The sequence below is a fragment of the Chiroxiphia lanceolata genome, chromosome 3 (assembly GCF_009829145.1).
Source record: "Chiroxiphia lanceolata isolate bChiLan1 chromosome 3, bChiLan1.pri, whole genome shotgun sequence".
Lineage (NCBI taxonomy): Eukaryota > Metazoa > Chordata > Aves > Passeriformes > Pipridae > Chiroxiphia > Chiroxiphia lanceolata.
In genome coordinates this window covers 54,543,043-54,567,111 of record NC_045639.1, presented here as the reverse complement: position 1 = coordinate 54,567,111, position 24,069 = coordinate 54,543,043, and the positions used below count along the sequence as shown (strand labels likewise).

Genomic DNA, 24,069 nt, shown 5'->3' with positions numbered 1-24,069 from the left:
GGAAAAAGCACAAAAGAAAGTGACTAAATTAAATAAACCAATTTAATAATCTGCAACACCAGGGGGATTGGCCACATCATCTGAAAGATGTTTCACATTATCTCAGGATTTTCTAGGAAGATAAAGCTGTGGAATCTTGGTTAAATACCAGGCTGCTGTGTTACTACCAAAGCAGAACAAAACCTACCTGTCAAAGGCAGGTGCATTAGCTTCCAGACCTCTGTTAAGCCTTAGATGACGAGAACCAACCTAAAATAAAATATTAGAAGAAAAAGAAAAAGAAATAATTTCTTAAACTGCTAGAGTCCTAAATCACTAGATGTCTCTGTTTTTCCTTCAGAGTAAAACATCTTTTTTAACAGCACCAGATACCTCTAGCTCCAACCACCTCCACACAAAATATCCTTAATATAAAAGCCCCAGCTTTTATTAGACAACATTTACAATTACAAGTGAAAACACAATTATCATTAAGCAAAGGGATACCTACACATCTTTTTATGGCCAAACAAATCACATTTCTTTGCCACCTTAGCACACACTGCCTCACATGAGCGTACTGTGTGCCCATTCCTACTGCCCTTGCCTTGGTAGAAAAGGCTGAAATTACACCAGTTCCATGGGTTGTATGTCCTGAGTTCTTTCAAAAGAATCAGAACAGTCATTCAAATATATGAAGGATCAAATCCTGTGCCATCAAACTAATAGGACGTTTAATATGGATGTCAACAACAGTAGCCTCAAGCTTCTTTTGAATTACAGCTACTGTTATTACAGTATGCAGAGGGCTTCTTTCCTCTCCAGAAACTACACTACTAAGTATTTACAGGATCATGAATTGTTTCCTGTACTTCATCATCTTTCTTTGTTTTTCATGAGGTTGGTTCTGCAATTTTTTCTAACACCAGTGCCAGTACGTTCACATCCAAGGAGTAAGAATACATAATCTAATCCAGATTAGGCAAAAAATCAGACCTACTAAAAAGCTGAAAATTCTGTTTAACTAGAGATATTACCCACTAGCCAAAAATACTTGAGGAAAAGATCAATGGCTTCATAACATACAGAAAAACAGTGCTGTATACAGCTACTTCATGGGCAGGATGTGCACAATCATACAGACAGACTTGCTCTATAAAAAGAAATAAGTATTGCACTGGATGGTGCTAACACACAAGAACAATCCTTTAGTCATTTCCTTTTGTGCTAAATCCAGTAGCTCTAAATAGTACGGTGCTTAGATTTAATGATTTTTAAAAATGTATCAAATAACCTTTAAAGCATCTAAAAAAAACCAGCTACATGATGCCTTTTCTGTACTAACATACATGTGTATACTCATTTCAGTTGCTTATCCCTCTGTTAAGAGAATGCAAAGAGTGATAGGATGATTCTTATTTGCGTTTATAACTGTGTATAAACTGCAAGTCACAGACCATTAAGTCTGACACAATAACCTCCCGATGAAATCCTACATCTCTGCCTTGCAGAAGATCAGGTTAGATCATTATCACCCTTTCGACTGAAATCAACACACCATCCAGATATTTAATTTTGTTTCAAGGCAGCATGCTTCTACAGAGCTCCTGGTATCGGTAGATACTCCAGTTTTATTGTGGGGGTCAGTATCATCAAGCCAACCAGGCATTTCAGAAGAATAGGTTATTCCAAATCAAACTGAAAATGTTATAAAGATATTGCTGTAAGCTTCAGTTTATAACATTAGGACATAGTCCCTTACAAACAGTCCCCTGTAGAGGCACTCAAACACACAAAAATATTAAACTTCAGTTACCTGTAGCCATTTGTCTGGTGTAGTTCTGTTTATCTAAACACACAAAACTTCCTAAAATGAAAAAGCTCAGCATTTTCACAGAATAAGCTTTGCAGCTCATTTAATGAAATATAAATAAATTAAATTTTATGTTAATTCTAAATTATAAGTAGCAAGAGAGAGATAAGCAAAGTAGGCTTTTTGATTATTTGTTTACCTGAAGCCCTGTTTGCTCCCAAAACAGTGGAACAGAACCTCTGATCTGCACAAAAGAAGAGACGTCATCATCCAAGTAAATTGTCTGCAAAAATAAAATAAAGGAGTTCTGCAGTTAGATCTATCAGTCTGTGACCCCTTCATCAGGTGACAGACACTGAACTCAAAGGGTAAAAAAAGTAAACCATGTATCTCACTGTATCCACTTACTGCTCAGCCCCTTTTCCATAGTGTCACCGGCAGTGGAACAAAGCACAGTGTATTTGCTTTCATGTCATCACAGCAGATTCAATTCACTACTCACCAGAAACAAGAGAAAATTTAAAACATCACCACTGCCAAGAAGGAAGGAATCTTTCATCCACAATGAAGATGGATTTGATCTACTGCTGGAGATACTCAGACCAGCTATATACTCTCCCGCTGTCTCTCTCACAAAACTTAACCGTGCAAAATGTCATTGCTCCTTGTGACTGATGATGGGTAACGTCAGGTGTGGGATAAGCTTATCTTCTGCTGTATTTACTATTTCTTATTTCACTGCGTGTTGTGCCTCGTCAGAGAGTCCAAATAAAACTCAAACCAGCAGCTTTGCCACTCCCACTCCAAGATACAGTGAACAGCATGCGATCTATTTCTTTTCCAGGAGGCTTACAGCAAGAGGCTCCAAACCCCCCAATTCCTTCCCTAACCAGACCTCAAATTCCCTCTTTACATGTGTTCTTATAATCACTCTTAACAAGCTGATTTTGAGTCAAATCTATACGAAGTACAGACTGATTTCCCCTTTTGCCTTCCCTCTCCACCAGCCCCCAATCAAAGCGTTACATTATATGTTAACCTAGCACAAAAGGTGCTATCTTCAGATTCAGTGTGACCACAGAGCAACTGTGCAAAGCCCAGCTCCCTCCCCTAGGCTATACTTAGCAGCGGAATCCTGGCTGTTTTCCACGGGGGATACATGATACACGATACACATCTCCGTTATCCCATGCATGACAATGAGTGTTCTGCAGCCCTTCAGAGGAATGGTATCCAGGTTATCCAGGTAGCTGCTCTCTAACCACATCATATCATTTAGCACAACTGCTGCCAGCTGGCTAGTAGCTCTGAAAATAGAACAGAACATGAAAATGGGTTCCTCTACAGCTTTAATGTGGTTTGTCCTTTTGGAATTTGCCACTAGATGTGGTTCAGGGAAAGTGCCTGACCTTGACCTCTCATCTTTATAAGCACTATCAATGTACAATTTTTAGAGCTACATGTGTGAAAAGAAGTAAAGCTGCACTAGAGAGGTAAGTGTTTAGATAAAACTGCTGACAGAATATTTAAGTAATATTTACCATATTTTTTGAAGAGCACTTAAAACTGTCTCCATTTCACTAAGATGAAAGATTTAAGTGGCTTTGTTATGGACACAATGTCAGTGTTGGAATGATAGCCAGCCCAGATTTGATTTTGATTATGTTTTGATTTTTTTAACCTCTCACCAACAAACTAAGAACCCTTTCTCTGTTGCATTGCATCCCAGCAATCTCGTGCAAGAGAGGGGAGTACTCAGAGAAGCTTTCTTGAAAGACCTATCTCACAGTTTGAGTAATGTCGCTCTAACGTGCTCTCCCAATAAAGTTTTCTGAACATTGCTGCTACCTGAGTGCAGGAGCTAATTATGATGGCAACACATTGGTGCACCTTTTCTTTGCATTTTTATGCTCAGAAGAGTTCAAGCCTCCTGCAGCTGGACTACCAGAGGAATAAGCAGACCCACCTTCTTCCTCTTTATCACATTCTCTCCGAGATAGGTCGTGCCAAAATGAGCCAATGACTTCTACACACTGAATCATCTTTTCACTCACAGTCATGGGCCCAGAAGAGCTCATTCCAAGGTAAAGCAAATTAATAGCACTACAAATTAATAGACAGTCCCAGCATTATCCTGACTAATATTAAATGAAGATCAGGTCCTGAATCTATACGAAAAAGATTCAGGACTGGCTCACTTAAAAATTTGACAAAAATCATCACCTTAGCAGTGAATGAGTTGAAAGGAATCATCTAATGATGACAAATACAGAAAAAGCTTTACCTAAAGTACAATTTGTCCACTCAAACAGCTTGCTACAGAGGATCAATTTTCTTTACAATCTTCTGGAATGCCCTTGTTTCCACACCTAACTGCAAAACTGACAGCTCAAGTATCTCTTCGACCAGGTCTTCTAGACATCCAGCTGCAAATTCTCTAAACCCACTGATTAACAGATAATAATTCCAATTTAATACCTGCAGTTTGACATCTTCTTGAGCTACAGTTTTAATGGAAAGTATTTCATCAGTTACAGATCATGAATATATAACCTTCTTCATGCCAAATACAGAAGAAAAATACTGACCAAACATTTCTGCCTTTCTGCATTAACAGATGCTTATTTCCACTTATTAGTGAGTTAACAGATGTTTGTTGCTACTATCACTCACATTTTCTGTTCACTGGTTTTGACCCATTACCTCTTCTGTTTTCGTCTCTGTCAACCTGTCCATTCAGAGAAATGAACAAACATCAAAATATTCAAACTACTTGGGGATCATTCCTGTGAGCTAAGGAGGATGCCTAAATCTTTAGGCAGTGGGTTGGGGCATCCTCTGTCAAGCTGAGGTCTAATACATACGGACCCCCATATGATGACAGAGCAGTTCTCTGGGTTTTTGCAATCCTTTCACCTCACTCTCATGACCCAGAAGAATTCAACATTATTTTCTTCCAAGTTGCCAGCGAATTGGAAAAAGACCTAGTATTTTTTTAATGAGTGGAAGACTTAGTAAAATTACTTTTCTGCCAGTCATTCCTTCCTAAACAGACTGGAACCCTTTCATTAAGCATTACGACTCTGCAAATCTTCCCCCGCTACCGTTCATTCACCACTCCAAGGAACATGACCCCTGATCCTGACACTGCCTTTTAGCATGTCCCTTGACCTTACAATATTAGTGGTAACAGACTTCCTACTAGCAGACTTGTTAAGCAAGGAGGTTTAAAGACTGAGATTAAGAGGACTTTTCAGATCAGGAATGGACATAAATAATACCCATATACACTGTAATTTTAACTATTTGTTAAAATCTTAAAAAAGCACTGATAATACATTCAGGTTAAAATTTTACTAATCAATAACAGATTCCAACTTTGTCGCTTATGCATGGACAAGTGCAGAATTTCTTTTCTCATATTCTTCACAGCCGTGATCATTTTTTGTGCACAATATCATGTTTTCTACAGCACATATCTGTCCCACTTTTTCGTCGTTCTATTTTTGACTTTATTACCCTATCCTCCAGCAGATCCATCTCCCTTATTCTAAGGTACTAGACAAAAGATAAAGAGTTGTTCAAGAAAATAAACTTTAAAAAAAAAATAAACAGCACTTTGTATCCAGAATTTTCCTGTCCTCTGTTTTCCTTAACTCGTGGACAAGAAATACATCCAAGAAGATCATACTGGTTTTCCTCTAAAAGTTCAACAAAAAGCAGTTACTTTTTGGACAATGCTTTGTCATTAGGATTGATATATACTGCTAAATCTCTGCCTTTGGGCTTCAAAAACTATTGTGGAGTCATATCTCTTGTCTTAGATCCAAAATGACAGCAAGTTATTGCCTGCATGCCCCAGGGAGAATTTTCATTCCTATCAAAACCTCAAAACACTTGAAGACTAATTCATTAGTCTCAAAGAGTCTGGCCTGTAGTACAATCCAATCCAGTCATATGCATGAATTTTCAGACAGGTCTCCTGAAGTGTCCCATCAGACATCATAGTAGCAACTGGATACTCAAACAGTGTGGAAGACCTCTTTGCCTTAATAATAGATTGCTTCTCCTGTGACCCCTGTGTTAGAATTTGCCATGTTTTTCTTTCAATTCCTGTTGTCTTTCTGGCCTCATTCTCCAGCTCCAGTATCAAGGGTGATAGTATTGACAGTTCAATAGGACATTTTTCAATTTTTCTCTTCTGTTGCATAGGGCTAGACGTTGCCCCTGTGATCCAAGGATCCTTCCTGGTAACACAACCTTCATACACAGGTACTGCTAGTAAGCTTCTGGGCAAGAAGCAAACATCTATGTCAACCAGTTGGTTCTAATCCCAGCATGCCATGCCCATTCATTGCTTGGAATAATTTATTCACTAATCTCCATCACTCAGTTTTGTGAGAAAGAAATAATCATTCAATCAAAACTTCAAATGGCAAAATTAATTACAGACTCAGGGGGCACACAGAGACATAGTCCATGATGAAATGGACACTTAGATGGCTTATTCTGGGATCCCCAGCTTTGCCACACAACCCACAAAGAGCATGGACAACAGATGGCCTAAACATACCAATCTGTGTGTCCCTTTAGCTCAGACCACAGGATCCAAGGATATACTTGCCAAAATAATTCTTTTTTTGCCTTGCCTGCGGTCATACTAATTTGATCCAGAAAACAAATTAACCACATGATTGCATCCATTCCTCTCCTGGAAAGCTCTCCAAAACGATCTAGGAGTTATTGTGAAATGGGGATCATTTTCCTTAATCCATGCCTGACATTTTTTTCTTAAATTGGAAGAAAGGAAAGGTTAATCCAAATTCATGGTATTTCCTTTTAATGCTTTGTCAAGGTTTCCATTTTCTTTACTGAATAGTTCCATGAAGGGGAAAACAAGTGAAACCATTCATTTACCTTTGGTTAATTAGAATTGTTCCCTCTAAGTCACACACTAAGATACACTCTTAAGTGTAGCATGACTGTAGAATAACTGTGGGAGGAGCTGAAAAGTAAACAGTAACAGGCACACAAACTAAATGAAGAATGCATGCCAGTTTCTCAAAGCTATCAGTAGAAAAGAATTAAAAGAATGCAACACAGTCTCAACTTCAAAGGATTACTAGGAGGGGAAGAAAAGGGGAAGGGAAACATTTAAGCTACAGCTGAGAAACAAAGACTGAATTTAAAACTACTTGAGGATTAACTGCAAAGCTGCAATAGAAAGGGCTACCATCCCATTACAAAATACTGTCAGCAAATCTGGAAGTACACATTAGAGAGATTGCCATCTTTTCCCTTCATTTTGCTTTTCCTTAAGTGTTTCCTCTAATTTTTGTTTTCTTCTTTCTCTGTAAAGACGCAAGCCAAATGATCAAATATCTGAAAGACCTAGTACTAGCTTTTCTTTTTTTTTTTTTTAAGCAAAAGTGAAGTAAGATATTTAACTTTTCCCCTCTTCTTCTCAAACACTGTGAGTCACAGCAGTTTAGTGAGCCCACAAAAAAATGACTCATTGCAGAGCTAAGATGCCACAAGGCTAACTCAGTGGGAGACCAAAGCATACCATCTATGCACAAAAGAGCTGCCTGGAGATAAGATTAATTGTTTCTCCCTCTTCTAAAAACAGAAAAATGTTAGAAGCAATTCCTACAAAGGGGCGAAAAAGTCCTGGGTTTTCAGAATCCTAGGGTGCTATTTATCCATGAAAGCACATAGCCAGCATGCCATTATACTATACAGGCTGCAGCAAATGGAAACAAAATGTTATTCAGCCAAGATATTACCTCATAGGAGATTAGTCAGTAGTCTACTATGAAAGTAGGAGAGAGTTTATTCTAGGACTCTTCCTTCCTAATGTCAAGGGGATGCCAGCCTGAACTGGATCTCAGGCATCCCAGTGGTTAGCCCAACTTTGCTTTCTTAGGACATGTAGCTTGGTAAAACTAGCGTTTGGCACCAGTAGGAACAGCAACCTTCTTTACTTCTCCTAAAACAAAACCCAAAGAAAAACACACAATCCTTTAGAACTGCAAACCCTTGCTATAACTTAGAACCTACTCGAGCCTTTCATTCTAAAATCATTTCACTCTTTCACTTTTGCCAGTCCAATTGAAAAAAACACCCCAAAGCCTTCAGTCCTGCACTTCAGCCTCTGGTTGAACAGAAACAAAGCACAGCAGTTCCCATGAAGAGCTCAACCCAGCCCCAGCTAAGGGAAGCATTAGCAATCAAGTACTGTTTGAGGAGCCAAGCCTCAGGTTCTCTGCTAGAATGGAAACACCATCTTATTTTTCATGCTAATAATTTGCAACATGATGTACTCCAGGAATATAATTAAATAGAATGAGTTACTTCCGACCCAAATAGTGAGCAGGATAGCAGAAGTATTTCCCATAATTAGATAACTGCTAAGTGCAGCGCTACGAATGTGAGACTGATCTGAAAGAAAGCTGATAACCCTTTCTAACATTTTCTTTCCTTTGCATTTCAGCAAGAGAACATTCTTCAAATCCTGAGTAACATGCTCTGCAATAATGCTCATGAGAAAATACTCAACTAAAACAGCAGAATGTACCAAGTTATTACTTAAAGTGGCATATCTCCCTTCTGTTCCTAAGTTCCAGGGGAAAATTTCTCTTTTCAGTAAGTAGTTCCACCTGCATCCCCCAGTGCACTGACAGACTTTCTAGAAAGACGTAGATGCTGCAGGACTTGACTTGTAGTTAGTTTGGAGCAGAGGCGCAAAAGAGAATTATTACCAGAGAATTCAGAGGCTGGCATTAGAGAACCAAGCACTGCAGGGGAAGAGTTTGGCATCCAATAAGCAGAATTGGAAGCTGGAACACTAAGTGGAAAGCTGTCAGCCTTACTGAAAATGCAGGCAAACCAGGAAAACAAGGGACATGAGTAAAACATCATCCACATCCCCATGAGAACTCTGACCACTGGGCCGAAGTCACACATATAACACTGTCCATGTTTTGAGCACATCTCGGGAATCAAACGTCACAGCAGGCTGGGAAATACCAGTCTGCAGCTCCTCCAGGCATTCTCCTGAGGAACAAAGCACGGTCAAATCTAAGGGTAGCTCTACCTGTGCCTTTTGGCAGAACCAGGTGAAGAGGTTAAAGATGCAACATAAAGGGAACATCTTAGAGGAAATTTGGAAAGTACCCAAACATTGCTGCCTGTCTCATGCAGTGGGATAACAAAAAGGACCACACCAGGTGTGAGCTGCTATATTCATGCACTGCCACGAGGAAATACTAGTAGCGATGAAGTATGGGCACATACGAGAGGGGATGCCATCCTCAGCCGTGAGGCACAGTCCTGCAATGACACAGCTTTAACTCTTCTGGAACAAGCAATGACACAGTTTAAGTATCTCTATGCTATACTCACTGTGCCATGCTCCCCTTATGAGCATCACATAAGCAATCTACTTTTACTGTACATGCACCTAGATACATAGACACATATATACACATATAAAGCAATCTATGCTACATGTGCAGTTGTGCAGATCTGCCCAGAAGATGCTGAAAACAACCGAATTTTAGGAGTAAATCCTTATCCTTTGTTGAAAACTACCAGCCATTTTTCTATTCTGTTTATAAAGTCATCCATTTCAATATGATGGTTCTGACTGCTAGTAATTACTACTTCTGTTCAAAAAGAAAAAGGTGATTGTAATTGAATAAGTAAGCACTCATTTCAGCTGGCACCGAAGGCTTCAGATTCTTCAGGGTCCAATGCGTTTTACTGACTTTCAAGGTAGCAAGCTAAACCATGTGTAATAAAAACAACTGACTCTGTTATTTTGTTTGGCAGTGCCAATCAAAGGAGCCTGCTGAATGCATTTCACACACATATTTTGTCTCAGCATCAGCTTTTACCATATATGTATAAAAACTGTCATACCACCTCTCACTGGAGAAAATCCCCCACAAATCAGAGAGGAATATAAAGCAATCTCTTCCAAAATGAGTTGAACTGGAATTTGCCTGACTCTGAGATGATGCTATTTTTTCTACATTTTCTTTAATAGCAAAAGATGATTTGACAGTGAACTTTACTAGCCAAAGATGATTTTCCAGCAAACACAGCACCTTTGTTGGACAGCTTACTGAATAGTTTAAAACCGCATGTCTATATTTCACTACAGTATCAAATGGCCAGACTTTCACATTCAGGGAAAAAAATCAAAAGTATGTGAAAATCGTGTGAATGGAAAAGTTAGAAACACAGAAGAAGAGTGGATCACAAAGAAATGCTTAATGGGCAAGAACAAATAGATCTGCCATGCAGTGATATTTTAAATATTCTTGGAAAAAGCACTTGCTGAACTCCTTTAATTCTTGTTGGAAATTACGCCCCAATTAAACACGAGTGGACTAAATTATTCGAAGCCATTGGATACATCCACTTACCTGCTCTGTCTCAACAAAGTTAGACACATGCCCATCATCATTGACTCCTCGAACGTGGAACCGGACACCAGCTCGCTCACAGCTGATGCGAGAGATGAGGCAGGCTTTTGCCTTCTTGTGGGAGGCATAAACAGTGCGAATGTCCACTACACCACACATCACTTTCAGCAACCAGTCAGAGCAGTTCACCTGGTAGTGTTTGAAGGGCACATGCAGTAGCTGGTTCCTGAAAGATTCAACAACATACAGACACATTATTGAATAAAATAAACAGACAGGTATGGGTGCCACCTCCCAACAATTACTAATTGAATCAATTAATGCTTTGTGACCCCTTTTTTGTTGTACTTTTCCTTTATCCAAAACCAAGAAATATCAGGTAGAAACCCTTGTGAATTGCTACCGTGAACTGAACACGGTAAATTTTAACACCATGACTACCACCAAGGTGCTGCCTTTATATCTTGTACCTGTATTTTAAATTCAGATGCAAATGCCACCTCTTTCAGTTCCAGAAATACATTTCTATTTAGTACCTTTTTTGAAAAATTACAGCGCTGTCAAGCTAATTATTTTTTTCGAACATTACTGCCCGGACCTTAGCACTCACTACAGGACAAAGAACCAGTTCAAAATCCACTGGGATTTTCAGACAAAAATTTCCAAGCAGAAACTGGAAGTCAATAGAGATACTGCAAAATGTGCTACTAAAATTAATAGGAACGTCTGTTCTAACCTTCAATTTATTTTAAGATCAACAACCCAAGAAACCTATCATGCCTGGTTAACAGTGACTAGTCTCTTCTACTATGATGTTTTTCCTCATTTCACTTTTCAAAATGCGCCCTTAGTCACATAAGAGGGCCAAGAAAATCCCATTTATGATCATTTATTTCTCAACAGCAGATCTGTACAAGAGTTATTACACCTAGCAAAACCTCTGAAGAAACGTTCTTCTAAAGTACAGCATTTGTCTGAAAAAGGTGCAAGACATTCTTACATTTTTAATCCAAATATGTAACTGAAAAAGCAGCTCTAAAACAATTATTGCTCTTTCTTTCACCTGTTTCTCCTAGTTCTATTTACAAAGGAAGTCCTCACACAGACAAATTCCAGCAGAATTTTTTTTGTTGCAGTTCATTTAACAAGCAGTTTGTGTTGCTTATAACTAAAATCCTCTGACACTTTTCATTGTGTTACTATTTTTCTCATTGTTTACTTTTCTAAAGAATCTATTGTTTGGTCTCAAATTTCCCATATCACCTAATTACCTCAAGATAAATTTTCGTTGGAAATCTTTTTGCCCTAAATGTGATGTCACCATTCATCTCTGTTCTAAACACATAGGAGAATGGAACCTCTTCAAGGGCTACATCTAGATTAGCCAGAAGCAGCAAAGGATGAAAGTTCAAATATACTTATCTTCCAAGAGGAAAAGTTTCAAAAGACAGCACAAGGAAAAAAAGTTACTTTAAAGGTTGTTTCTTTGTTAAGGGATATTTCCAACTTAGGAGACTCATCATTGGAACACAGCTCATTTCTGCCATGTGTCTGACTTGTCACATTTGGTGAGATTTTTGAGATGAACGCATAATTATCATAGTTGAAAGCAAATATTATATTTCTCTCTTTGGAGTTAAATTCAAAACACTAGATGTTACCAGGCAAAAATCACATCACAGCTAGAAAGATTATTTAGCCTAACTGAACTGCTCTCTCATGTTAATTTATCATCCATTATGAACTTTTTTACTTATTTAATATTCACCTACTTTGGGCCACATGACTTATCGCACATTCTAGCAGCACACCCACATTTAACCCTGCCAGTTATTTTCCACCTACATCAAACCCTCATTTATTTCCATTACAGCTATGCCTCCCGTGTGACTTTTTGTTCAAAAAGAAATAAAAAAAAAAGAAAAAAAAGTATATAGAAAATCAAGTATTCTGCCAAAGCTTGTAAAGCAAACCAACCAAATTACATCAATTGCAAACCCACCTAGGGAAGACAAAACCCAGCACTGTGTTTTTTCCTTTCCCCTCAACCAATACTTACCACAATAAGAAATACTTTTTCTGTGCTTTAAAGGCACAAGAAAGTAAAAAGCACAGAACAGTGTACCACAGGACTTTCCTTCCGTGCAACATACACTTGCACTGAACTATAAACATATTAATATTGATGTTTGCAACATAAAAACTAGGGCACATTACTGAAACATTAAGCTACAGACTTTAAACGCATAAGCTATTCAGAAATAGAAGATACTTCAGCACAGATTTATGGAAAGGGATTTAGGAAAAGGTCAAGTGTAGGTTTCTATTAGATAACTTTAAAGTAAATTATTAGAAAGAACTGAAGGGGAAACTATTAATGACATGTTTCCATAATGTGAGCAATGTGTTTCCTTCTTTGAAGCGTAAATTGTCATTTTATAATTGCTTTTCACTGTCAGAGTATTTTAATTAACAGAAGTTAATTGTTTGACCCAGGTTTACCATGAATTCATTAAGGCCACGTGCCCTTTAAAATGACACGTCAATGAAATGAAAGAAGGTGCACCTGAAATGCATGTTCATTTCCCTCTGACAGTGTCTGACCAGTAAGATAAAGGTGGGGACCACACACAACACTGGTGTAACATGCAGTACTAACCAGAAGAACGAGTTACCAGATTCATAGTCGTTATCACCCTGCTTCTGAGCCCGCAGAGTCAGGTCAAAGTTTGAGCCTGCATTAGGCCATGAGAAACAGAACATCCCAGAGTTCAGTATTTTCTTCAAGGCAGTAACACGCTCATCTTCCTTAGTTTCTTCCTGGAGAGGACAGAAATCTGTTCCAGTAATTTTATAAACTTCAGTGTCCAGGATTTTTCCCACTGACGTACAGCCTGTCACCAGAACCAGAAAGTGCAGACGAGTGTTCCCTAGAAGGTGACAGATAGTTACAAAAGGGTTACATACAGGTGGACATAGTTTCTCATCAGTGCTGTCACATGCAATGCTGACAAGGCTCCAGTAGAGGCCAGAGTCTTTGCTTCACAAGATAAATATAAGAGACAGTCATGCACGCTGTGCTCTTTACATTTCTGAACTCCTCTTAACTGCGGGTGACTGCAATTGCACAATATTCCACACTACTTATCCATCCACATCCTTTGCTGCATTAGAGTGTTTTTCCCACTGACTTTATGAAAAGCATTTTTTGAAGCTTGCTGTTAGGACATTACTAAAAAAATCAAATGTCACCATCATAGAAAACAAACAGCATTCAGATTCTTTACTGGCTTCAGCTGAAGCTGGATGTGTTCAGTCATTTAAAAAAATTCACTATTATCAATTCTTAAGATTTTAGTTTTTATGTCACAAAAGAGTGTACACAATTAGACGACGTCAATTATCACAAAAAGAATTACAGCTGCCATGGCTGTGAAGCAAAATGTGAAATCATGAAGCAGCTGAACTTCAGGGCCCCAAAACTAAAAAGCTAAATTTTGAAGCTTCAGAACACCACTGTAATCTGATCTCTTGTACACAATCTCTGCTCATTGTCTCTGAAATTATAATTAAGAAACAGTAAAACAAGTGTTCTGAGAACATTGCTTTTGCCAGGAAGAAATTGTGTGATTCACTTAAATTGGTCTGTAATGGAGACAATGTCATCCTGTTCACCCTAGTTAGTAAGAAAAGGTGGAAATTAGCCAAGATTTATTAATTTAGCATAGCAGAACCAACATCTGATCTGACAAGAGCAAGTTAATCAGCTAATGGCACAGTGACAATCTGGGACAGTATGGCTTCAGACAGCAAAAGGGAACACATTTTTTAGGATCACTTTTCAACCCTCCAGGGTGACCCATCATGTCAAAACACAGAACAACATTCACACAACTATTTTTTTTCTGAAACACCAACAGAGGAGTCCTTGCTTTGAGATCACAGGCTGGCCACAGAAACTTGAGTTAGGGGTGGTTTTCAGCAGGGACAGAATATTTGCGTAGGCATGTGGGACTGGCATGGCAGGACAAGGTGGGAGATTAGATCTTATTCATTCTGTTCTGCTGACTCCAGTTTTGCATAAAGGCCAGTGTAGGTGGTATTTACTAAAAAGCTCTGTTCATCACATTTCTTTCTGTAACAAGAGCATGCTGTTTTCTCCTTCTTGAGTGCTTTCAAGAAGTTCATCTTCTGTGCTTTTGACACTGCAGCAGAGTGCTAGAAATACATAAAACCTGACAGTTTATTCCTCCTTTGCACATGACTGTGCATAACTAAAAAGAATTAAGAATAGGAGACACATCAGCTATCATTACGTAGTTCATAACTGACTAAATACTGTCTTGCAGCCCCCAGAAAGGGTTAGGAGGAGTTAGCTGTCTCTCAGGATAGCAAATAGCTTCCATGACTTAGTTGAAACCGTGCAAAACCGATCAACTCAAAGTAAACTTCAACCATGACAATTTGGGAGCAATGTAAAGAAACACTACTAACATGCCCTACTATCAGTTAGCCTCGGGGACAAGAAAAAACAGTAGTGACAGACTCAGAGAGCTGGCTGGCTGGGATGCTGAGACAAAGAGTACAAGTCCTTTCAATGCCTTCAATGAACTTAAAGTTTCCTAGACATTTCAGAAGAGATCAAATGAGAAAGTCAACATTAAAATAGCCAAAGAGAACAAAAGTTTAATAAGTGAGCTTGTTATCTGTGGTTCTGTCCTTTGAGAAGCATGCAACAGGTAGAAAATAACTGAATCTAAACAAAGCAATCCTTTAAGAAGACAATGAGTAGGAATAAAGCATGACAGAAAAGCCAATTGACAGTATAGTTTTGCCTTACCTAGAAACTCGCTATTGCTCAGCAAAGACTCTAGACTCTTTTTACTACCTCCTCCACTCAACCACTCACCCCCCAAATGGAATACACATCTGCACATTCAAAGATCCAGCATCTCTACTCCCCCAGATCACTAGCTAATAAGTTCAAAAAGAGCAATCATAGCTAGGAAAATATTGAATTGTTCCTGAAGCATCAGGAGATTGGTTTTTTTTGAAGCTGTAATACTTTTCTGCCACTGTGCAGTAACTCCACATGAAAGAGTTGGGGTTGTTCAGCCCGAAGAGAAAGGCTCTGAGAAGACGTTATTGCAACCTTTCAATATATAAAGGGAGGCCTATAAAGATGGAGAGAGACTTTTTGCAAGGGCAAGGGGCAACACTTTGAAAGAGGGCAGGTCTAGATTAGATGCAAGGAAAACGTCTTTTACAATGAGAGTGGCAAAACACTGGAACAGGTTGTCCAGAGAAGTTGTGGATGCTCCATCACTGGAAGTGTTCAAGGCCAGGTTGGGTGGGGCTTTGAGTAACCTGGTCTAGTGGAAGGTGTCCCTGACCATAGTGGGGGGGTGGAAGTAGGTGGTCTTTAAAAGTCCCTTCCAACCCAAGCCATTCTAAAATTCTATGTATACACACAATAAGTCTCTTTACAGTACTCCAAATTATGGAGCAGCTGTCACGCACTTCTCATGATACCTTTGGACAGAGACAGGCTAGCAAGGGAGTTGACACTTACAGCCTAGAAAACTGGAGAAAAAGGATGAAAAGAAACAAATAGATTTAAGGTATGACAAAACTATCTTGCTTTGCCATTTTGTCCTCCGAGGCTGCTCTGTGAGCTCAGGTGGTCTTCAGATCAGCTCTAATAGCCTCTCTTATTGCTTACATCACTCAGGATATGCTACAAAATCAGCCAGAACGCAGAAACCCTACAACATCACAGCCTCAGCTTAACAAAAATCTCTCTGAATCTGCACCCTGGAAAAAAGTCCCAAGCCCCATGCTCTAATATCACTTTCATTCTAGGTGGTATTTGGACAGAGTTCTTGGGAATCAGCTCTGGGCTATCATTGTACTGTCTGCGGGAGGAAGATCCTTACCTGATGCACATGCTGCTCTTGGCACAGGCTAATCACAACATCCCATTGACAGTGCTCAAGGCCTGTGTCCTGCCCCTTTTTATTCACAGCACAGATGCAACCATGGGGTTCTGAGCAAAGGTAATGCTCCTGTCAGCATTTCAACCTTTTAGAAACTCATAGAGCAGAATTAATGCTACCAAAACACTACTCCACTATTCAACGTTTAATCATGCCTCCATTAAGGTGCAAGAAATTCCTCAACGTTAAGCTATAGAGCTACACACAGAGAAAGCTTTCCCTGTCTTCCCTTCTTTACCAGCAACATCAGTTTATGCCTGGGAATCAATTCTTTCAATCCCAAACCTTTATTCTCACACTCCTTTCTCTGAACCCAGGCTGCCAATGTTTTTATATATATTGATAAACACACTGAACAAGTTTGTAATGGAAACTATAAATGCGCTATCTCCACTCATGCTTTCACTTAGGCACTTTTTCATATTGCAAATGTTATTCCAAGGAATAAAACAAAAGGGGATACTGAGCAAGTTTGTAGATGACACAAAAATCGGAGGAGCTGCTGACTCCTTCAAAGGCAAGGAGGCCTTGCAGAGAGACCTCAAAAAATCAGAGGACTGGGCGATCACCAACCATATGAAGTTCAACAAGTGAAAGTGCCAGATTCTGCACCTGGGATGGGGCAATCCTGGATGTACGTACAGACTAGGGAAGGAGACACTGAAAAGCAGTGCCACAGAAAGGGACCTGGGGGACCTGGTCGATGTCGAGTTGAATATGAGTCAGCAGTGCCCTGGCAGCCAGGAGGGCCAACCATGTCCTGGGGGGCATCAGGCAAAGCATCACCAGCCAGCTGAGGGAGAGGATTGTCCTGCTCTGCTCTGCACTGGTGTGGCCTCACCTTGAACATTGTGTGCAGGTTTGGGCACTACAATATAAGAAAGGTATTAAGCTGTTAGAGAGCATCCAAAGGAGGGCAACGAAGATGGTGAGGGGGCTCGAGGGGAAGCTGTATGAGGAGCGGCTGAGGTCACCTGGTCTGTTCAGCCTGGAGAAGGGGAGACTGAGGGGAGACCTCATTGCAGTTACAACTTCCTCGTGAGGGGAAGAGGAGGGGCAGGCACTGATCTCTTCTCTGTGGGGACCAGTGACAAGAACCAAGAGAATGACCTGAAGTTGTGTCAGGGGAGGTTTAGGTTGGATATTAGAAAAGGGTTCTTCACCCAGAGGGTGGTTGGGCACTGGAACAGGCTCCCCAGGGCAGCGGTCACAGCACCAAGCGTGACAGAGTTCAAGAAGTGTTTGGATGATACTCTCAGGCACATGGTGTGACTCTTGGGGATGGTCCTGTGCAGGACCAGGAGCTGGACTTGATGATCCTTGTTGATCCCTTCCAACTCAGCATATCCTGTGATTCTGATTCTGTAATAAGGCAGAAACATAACACTCCCAGCCATAGGAACAATGTTTTTGCTTATTTCCCCATCTCTGAAAGTCTGATTATTATGAACTTACTAAAGCAAAAAAAAAGAAAGAAAAAAAAAAGAAAAAATCCATTTATTTCTCAATTTAAACTTCAAAAAGTAATTGTGGTTCCTTTTCTGTTATGTAAGTGTCAACAATCCATAATCTTTCCTCTTGAAAATAGATATGCACATGAAAACTGCTGTAACAACTGTAACAACCACAATGTAAATGCACTTAAATTTAAAAGTAGAAATTACTTAAATTGCTTCAATCAGGATGTATGCTGCTGCTGGAACAAGTAATTTTTATAAAAAGCATAATTAAAATCAACTTTCTCTATCCTAAAAAATTCAAATACTACATTATTTGGCAACTGTTCAGTCATTGCATGGAAAATAACATTTTTAGCTGACAAGAACTTACTGAAAATTTCTTTTAGTTCCTAAAATACTAATTTTTATTATCCAAGTAAATTTCATAAAAGAATGCACAAAGTTGCACTCCTGGTTTGCACCCCACAAACAAACAAACAAACAATCCTGCTGTGAACACAACATGGAATTTCCTATGGCGAGTGGACTTGCGAGGCCATCATACAAGGAAGAGAAGATTTTTTTAAATTGGTCTTGCTGCACAAACTGTTACAATATCACAACTTTAATGAAATAGATCAAACTGAAACATCCAGATATTCCTTAAACCCAGAAGGTATTTCCCCTTAAAACAATCAAGACTATTCCTTTAATCCCTGCAGTCTTAACTTTTTAAAACTGCAGTTCACTACCATTTCCAATTCTATAATGAAATTAAAAATACTTCTCCTTTTAAGTTTCCAGTAAAATTGTTTTATGCAAGTAGCATTTGAAGTACCAGACTAACACCAATCACAAGAAAAAAACATCAGCTAGTCCAACCCACCTGGCAGCATCATCAGGAAGCATACTATGGGCTTTCAATTTTTAAAAGGAGCTAAACAGTATTCCAGATATTTATGGTTCTTCTGTTCAGAACATGAACAGCAACATTGAAAGAAAAGTGCTAAAGTTATGAAATGAGCAGTCATCTCTTAAGTGCAAGCTCAAATAAGACTGAAAGTTGAGTTTTAAACGCTGGCAGTGCATCCTTGAGATCAAAGGGAGTATTAACGCTAAATGAATTCCCTAAAGTTGGTGCCCCTGCCCGTACTACCACTGCAGCCAGTCTACAGAGGCTCCCGGCTCTCAGGAGCTCCCTGCATATCTGGAGCATGGGACAGGCCAAACTCATATCTTGAAACAGGAGCCCAACAGTTCTTATTAAAAAAAAAAAAGTAATTAATGGAAATACACTGGGTGGAAAATTTATGCTAATTTTCTCTTGATTTCATGTGCAACACAGTAGCAGAAAACATGTTACATTGACCTGAGAGCTTCAATGTGCGTCATGAATGGGACAAGCACTAAGGCCAATAAAACACAATAAAAAAAAAATGGAAATGTTTTTCCTGTCAAGTGATCAAGGCTCCAGGTCTGGCTCTTACATTTCATTTTGTACCAACCACCACATCAGCTGCAGACTACTTACTGTTCCCAGTCTTGGAAAACAATTTTTTTTTCCTTTAATTTATACAAACAGTTTTATGTACAATCCTGATTCATATTAATCTTTCTAAACGGTACACACAGGTAAAAGTGATTTAGGAATGTAAGAATTGCAACTGAAGATCACAACAGTAGAAATATCCCTCACGTCCTTGCGATGCAATCTGGAACATTCTAAAGAAATCTCTGAAATAATTTTAGAGCAAAAAAATGAAGTGTTCCTTATTGGTCATGCTTTCTACAGCAACACATCCACGAAAAAGTAAGACCCACCTACAGTACTAAAGAAAAAAAATTCTTTCAAAGCTTATTGGTCAAACTTTCACCTCAGATAAATGGGTAGAAATGTTCGCGTATTGTGACCAAGATCATTATTTTACCCCATTATAGTTATAAATCACAATAACCACCTGTAAAGAACACTTTCAAAGAAATTGAGAAATGTTTTGCTCACAGTGATATGTGCTGAATACCCTTTTATTAGGTTGCACAAGAGAGGCAGAGGATGAAGAATATTAGGCAGAGAAACAAGACAGTAATTTCCATCCATTTTTTCAAAAGGTCTTGTGAAACCAATTGCCTTTATCCAAGTTGAACAGGAAACGGACTTCTGGAACGTCACACCACACAGTAATAAGCTGCACTTTCTGTATTTAACCTCTTCACATGACTCAAAGCAACTGTTTCCCCTGTAGCTTATGGGATGACTTCAGTGTTGCCTATTATGAGCTGTGGTGAAAGAGGTAATATTCAATTCTTATTTTGTCCTTCTTAACTGTAAATATTTCACTCAAGACTGCATTTTCCTTTTAGAAATGAATTTGCTCCAATTTTTGCTCTTTCTCTATTCCATCACAGTCATGCCACCACCTTATGTTCCCTCAGCCTGTTCCATCTCCACTCCATATATACCACCACTTCACTTTACAGTCCACTGAAAAACAATTTGCAAGGTATTTTTGGCTCTTGTCTGTCTTCAAAAATAGCAACAGCACACAGCAGAGCAGTAGATTTTAACCACCTAGCTAAAAATTTCTGAGGACATCTATCGCAGAATTACGAAAAACCCCAAGATTTTTCCAAACTACCATTTTAGTCTCAAAGATACTCCTTCTCCCTCTTCTAAATACAATTACATCTTTAGGAAATGTGAAAAAGCAATAGAAGACAGGTACTTAGTTGTCCTTTTTGCCTCTGAAATTTATTCCTCTCAACTACACATTGTATCTATGCAAGAGCGAGAGTATATACACGAATGAATTCAGAATGCCTCCCCAAATACAGTAGCTGTATTAAACTAAACAACCTATGTGCTGATGGTGTTAAAATACCACCTTATATATGTATCTCTTCCTGACATTACAGCCTAAACCCAATACTGCAAAGCCAGCTCTTTTAACACGTTGCTTAAGATGTATTTGTCACTGCTAGATCCTCTTTGGCAGCAAAAACTTGGCTAAGATACAGCTCAGAAACACTGTACAATTCATCCTACTGCCATCCATCTCACAAAAGAAAGCAGAAGAACTTAGTGAGTCATGTTAACAGACATAAGTACATAGAAGTGAATGTTATTACTGGTGGGAAACATTAACTTTGTGAGTCAGTTTCACATATTTCATCTACTTTCTTGTGAAAAGCACGGTCTACTTTGGCAGGCATACAATGTGATTTATTTGGATTCCTAAGTAGAGATATTTACAGATTAATTAAAGTTTTCAGACACATCTTTCATTTCTTGGCAAAGAGTCTCCCCTTCTGCTCTACAAAGATACTCTTAATATCCCAGTGGAATGTATTTTCACAAATATTTTCAGTTAATTTAGTACTTACGGTCTGCAAGTTTCCAGTAGTAAGAAAAAAATACTGATGCTCCCTAACAAAGTCTGTATGATCACTGATGCTCATTGAAGAGCTGGCCAATTATGCCTTGTTTGCAGCAGCTATAATACACTATATGAAGAAGAAAAGTTACATTGCATTCCCATGGTGGGTTGACCCTGGCTGGACACCAGATGCCCGCCAAAGCTGCTCTGTCATTCCCCTCCTCAGCTGGGCAGGGGAGAGAAAAAGTAACAAAAGGCTTGTGGGTCGAGATAAGGACAGGGAGATATCACTCAACAGTTATGGGCAGAACAGACTCGACTTGGGGAAATTAGTTTAATTTATCACTAATCAAATCAGAGTAGAATAATGAGAAATAAAACCAAATCCTAAAAACACCATTGTCCACCCCTCCCTTCCTCCCAGGTTTAACTGTACTCCCCATTTTCTCTCCCTCCTTCCCCACAGCAGCACAGGGGGATGGGGAATACGGGCTGCAGTCAGTTCATCACACATTGTCTCTGTTGCTTCTTTCTCTTCAGAGGGAGGACTCCTCACACTCTTACCATCCTCCAGCATGGGGTCCCTCTACGGGAAACAGTCCTCCACAAACTTCTCCAATATGAGTCCTTTCCATGGGCTGCAGTTTATCAGTAACTGCTCCAGTGTAAGTCCCTTCCATAGGATGCAGTCCTTCAGGAACAGACTGCTCCAGTCTGAGACCCCCGCAGGGCAAAAAGTCCTGCCAGCAAACCTGCTCCAGTGTGGGCTACTCTCTCCATGAGGCCACAGATCCTGCCAGGAGCCTGCTCCAGCATGGGCTTCCCTCAGAGTCACAGCCACCTTCGGGCATCCTTCTGTTGCCGTGTGGGGTCCTCCATAGGCTGCAGCTGAATCTCTGTTCTACCGTGGACCTCCATGGGCTGCAGGGGGACAGCCTGCCTCACCATGGGCAGCACCACAGGCTGCAGGGGAATCTCTGTTCCAGCACCTGACACACCTCCTCCTTCCTCACTGAGCTTGCTGTCTGCAGAGTTGCTTCTCTCACATAACTCTCACTCCGCTCTTTTCCAGCTCCAGTTGTGCAGGTTTTTTTCTCCCTCTTCTTAAACAAGTTAGCCCAGAGAAGCTGATGTGCTTGGCCTTCACCAGTATTGGGTCCACTTTGGAGCCTGCTGGCATTGGCTTCAGGGGACATGGGGGAAGCTTCCAGCAGCTCCTCACAGAAGCCATCCCTGTAGCCCCTCCCACTATCAAAACCTTGCCTCACAAACCCAGTACAATTCCTTTGTAGTGTTACTCTCTTATGTCATCATCATGGCTGGGCTTCGTGAATGAAGATTTGGGGAGGGCTCTACCCATGTTTATTACAAGTGCACTGGTGGCTAAAAAGGCCAATACAAGATAGGCATGTCCAGTTGCAAAAGGCACAGCAGAAAGACTCCTTAGGTGGTATATTCTGCAAGGCACAATTCTTTCTGCGTTGTCTTTTCTCCTAGAGAGTAATCCTGTGTGCATTCTCAAAGGCATCAGCAGCGTTATAGATAGTTATTGCTCTCTTATGTAAGCAATAGCTAAAGGGATGGAACTCACTTATTGTAAGATGGAGACCCAAACAAGACTGTGACAAAAACCTGGGCTACCTTTTGAATGGTGAGATAGCAGACAAGCAATCATCTTTGCTTTTTTTAACATGTTCAGCAGCAGAAAACATTTGCTTACCTTTGCTTATGATTGCGGCATGACCCTCCAACTTTTCACACTATCATAATTAGAAGTTTGCCTCTAGTAGTTAACTTTTTATCAGATTACTGATAAAATTTTAACAATATCTTCCAAAGGAAGTCCTGTACCAGAACTTGTAATTTAGAGCAAGACAGAGGTACAGTGAAAATGCTCAGAGAAAAAAAACTTACAGGGCACTGAAGTTAAGCAGATGTTGTTCAAGAAGAAATAAGGCAAGAGAAAAAGTAAAGCTGAGAATATTTCACACCATATTTGAAATCGGCCACCTTTTAATATACCTAGATACACTTAGTTCCCATTGTGTACAAGAAACCATCTTTATCTGTAGCTTGAAGAGTTTGAATTCAATAGGTACATTCCTTTATTACTACAACAAGTTTTATTATAGTTCTTTGAAGAAAAGCAGATCCAAGTGCCAAGAAAAACTAACCACAAGCCTTCTATTTATAATTACATTAACAAATTGATATAAATCTCCAGAGAAACGCCTAATTAACTCCACAAGAAACAAAACAAACAAAAAGTACAAATCCACATTAAAAGACTAGATGGGCCTACATAAGTTAAATTATGACACAGAAATCCTTCAGATTGCAGCTGCCTCTTCAGATCAATCTCAAGTCATACTTCTCAGGCTGCAAAATAGTAAGCAGGCTATAAAAATCCACACATATTATTGGCCTAAATACACCAGTGCTCACACCACCACTGCCTTTGGTAAATTCCTTGACCAAGCATCAAGTTATATGGAAAAGTCTTGTCATTCCTCCAAGTGAAAATTAAAGAAGACCTTGAGAAAGATGTATATGGTGCTTCTTTTACTCATGCATCTAATTCATCAGTGATTTTTAAGTACCGTGTAAGGTACTATTACCTTCAAATCCATCACTGCAGTTCTGTTCTTCAAACATGTTATTTCCATTAACATTCCTGTAGGCAGTGTAATAGCAAGTCCTTTGCTAAATCAAGATTCCCAAACTGTACAGAGATTTATAGCAACGACAATAAATATTCCTCACTATACTAATGGAAGCTAAAGACATGCTTCTGCAAATCTTTATCCATGTGAATCACCCAATTAAAGGTAACTGGGCATTATAGCAAGAACTGGCAATCTGTAGTACTGTAGTCTCAGACGACCGGATAATCAGTGTCTAAACATGATTCCTAAAGAAGAGAAAAAGTAAGAAACCATAGCTTGCCTTGGAAGAGGTGGTAGGGAAAAAAGAATGGCAATTATCTTCAGGCAGCTAAGAATGTTAGACAAAACAAATTAAGAAAAAATACCAAAC

General features: G+C 39.5%; 1 protein-coding gene across 5 annotated transcripts in view; it reads right to left on the bottom strand.

The window, feature by feature from the left end:
• SYNJ2 (synaptojanin 2) overlaps nucleotides 1-24,069 on the bottom strand; it is a 69,276-nt gene that overhangs the window by 33,807 nt on the left and 11,400 nt on the right. The window contains exons 1-5 of one of the 5 annotated variants that reach the window (XM_032683475.1): nucleotides 14,728-14,837; nucleotides 12,884-13,154; nucleotides 10,225-10,450; nucleotides 1,992-2,075; nucleotides 188-249 (exon numbers count right to left, since the gene is read on the bottom strand). In XM_032683475.1, coding sequence (XP_032539366.1) covers nucleotides 188-249; nucleotides 1,992-2,075; nucleotides 10,225-10,450; nucleotides 12,884-12,987 — 476 coding nt within the window. In that variant the 5' untranslated portion in view covers nucleotides 12,988-13,154; nucleotides 14,728-14,837. Of the gene's footprint in view, nucleotides 1-187; nucleotides 250-1,991; nucleotides 2,076-2,200; nucleotides 3,100-4,076; nucleotides 4,242-10,224; nucleotides 10,451-12,883; nucleotides 13,155-14,727; nucleotides 14,838-24,069 lie in introns of those variants that run through there. The other 4 variants (XM_032683474.1, XM_032683476.1, XM_032683477.1 and 1 more) reach the window with 4 other exon arrangements.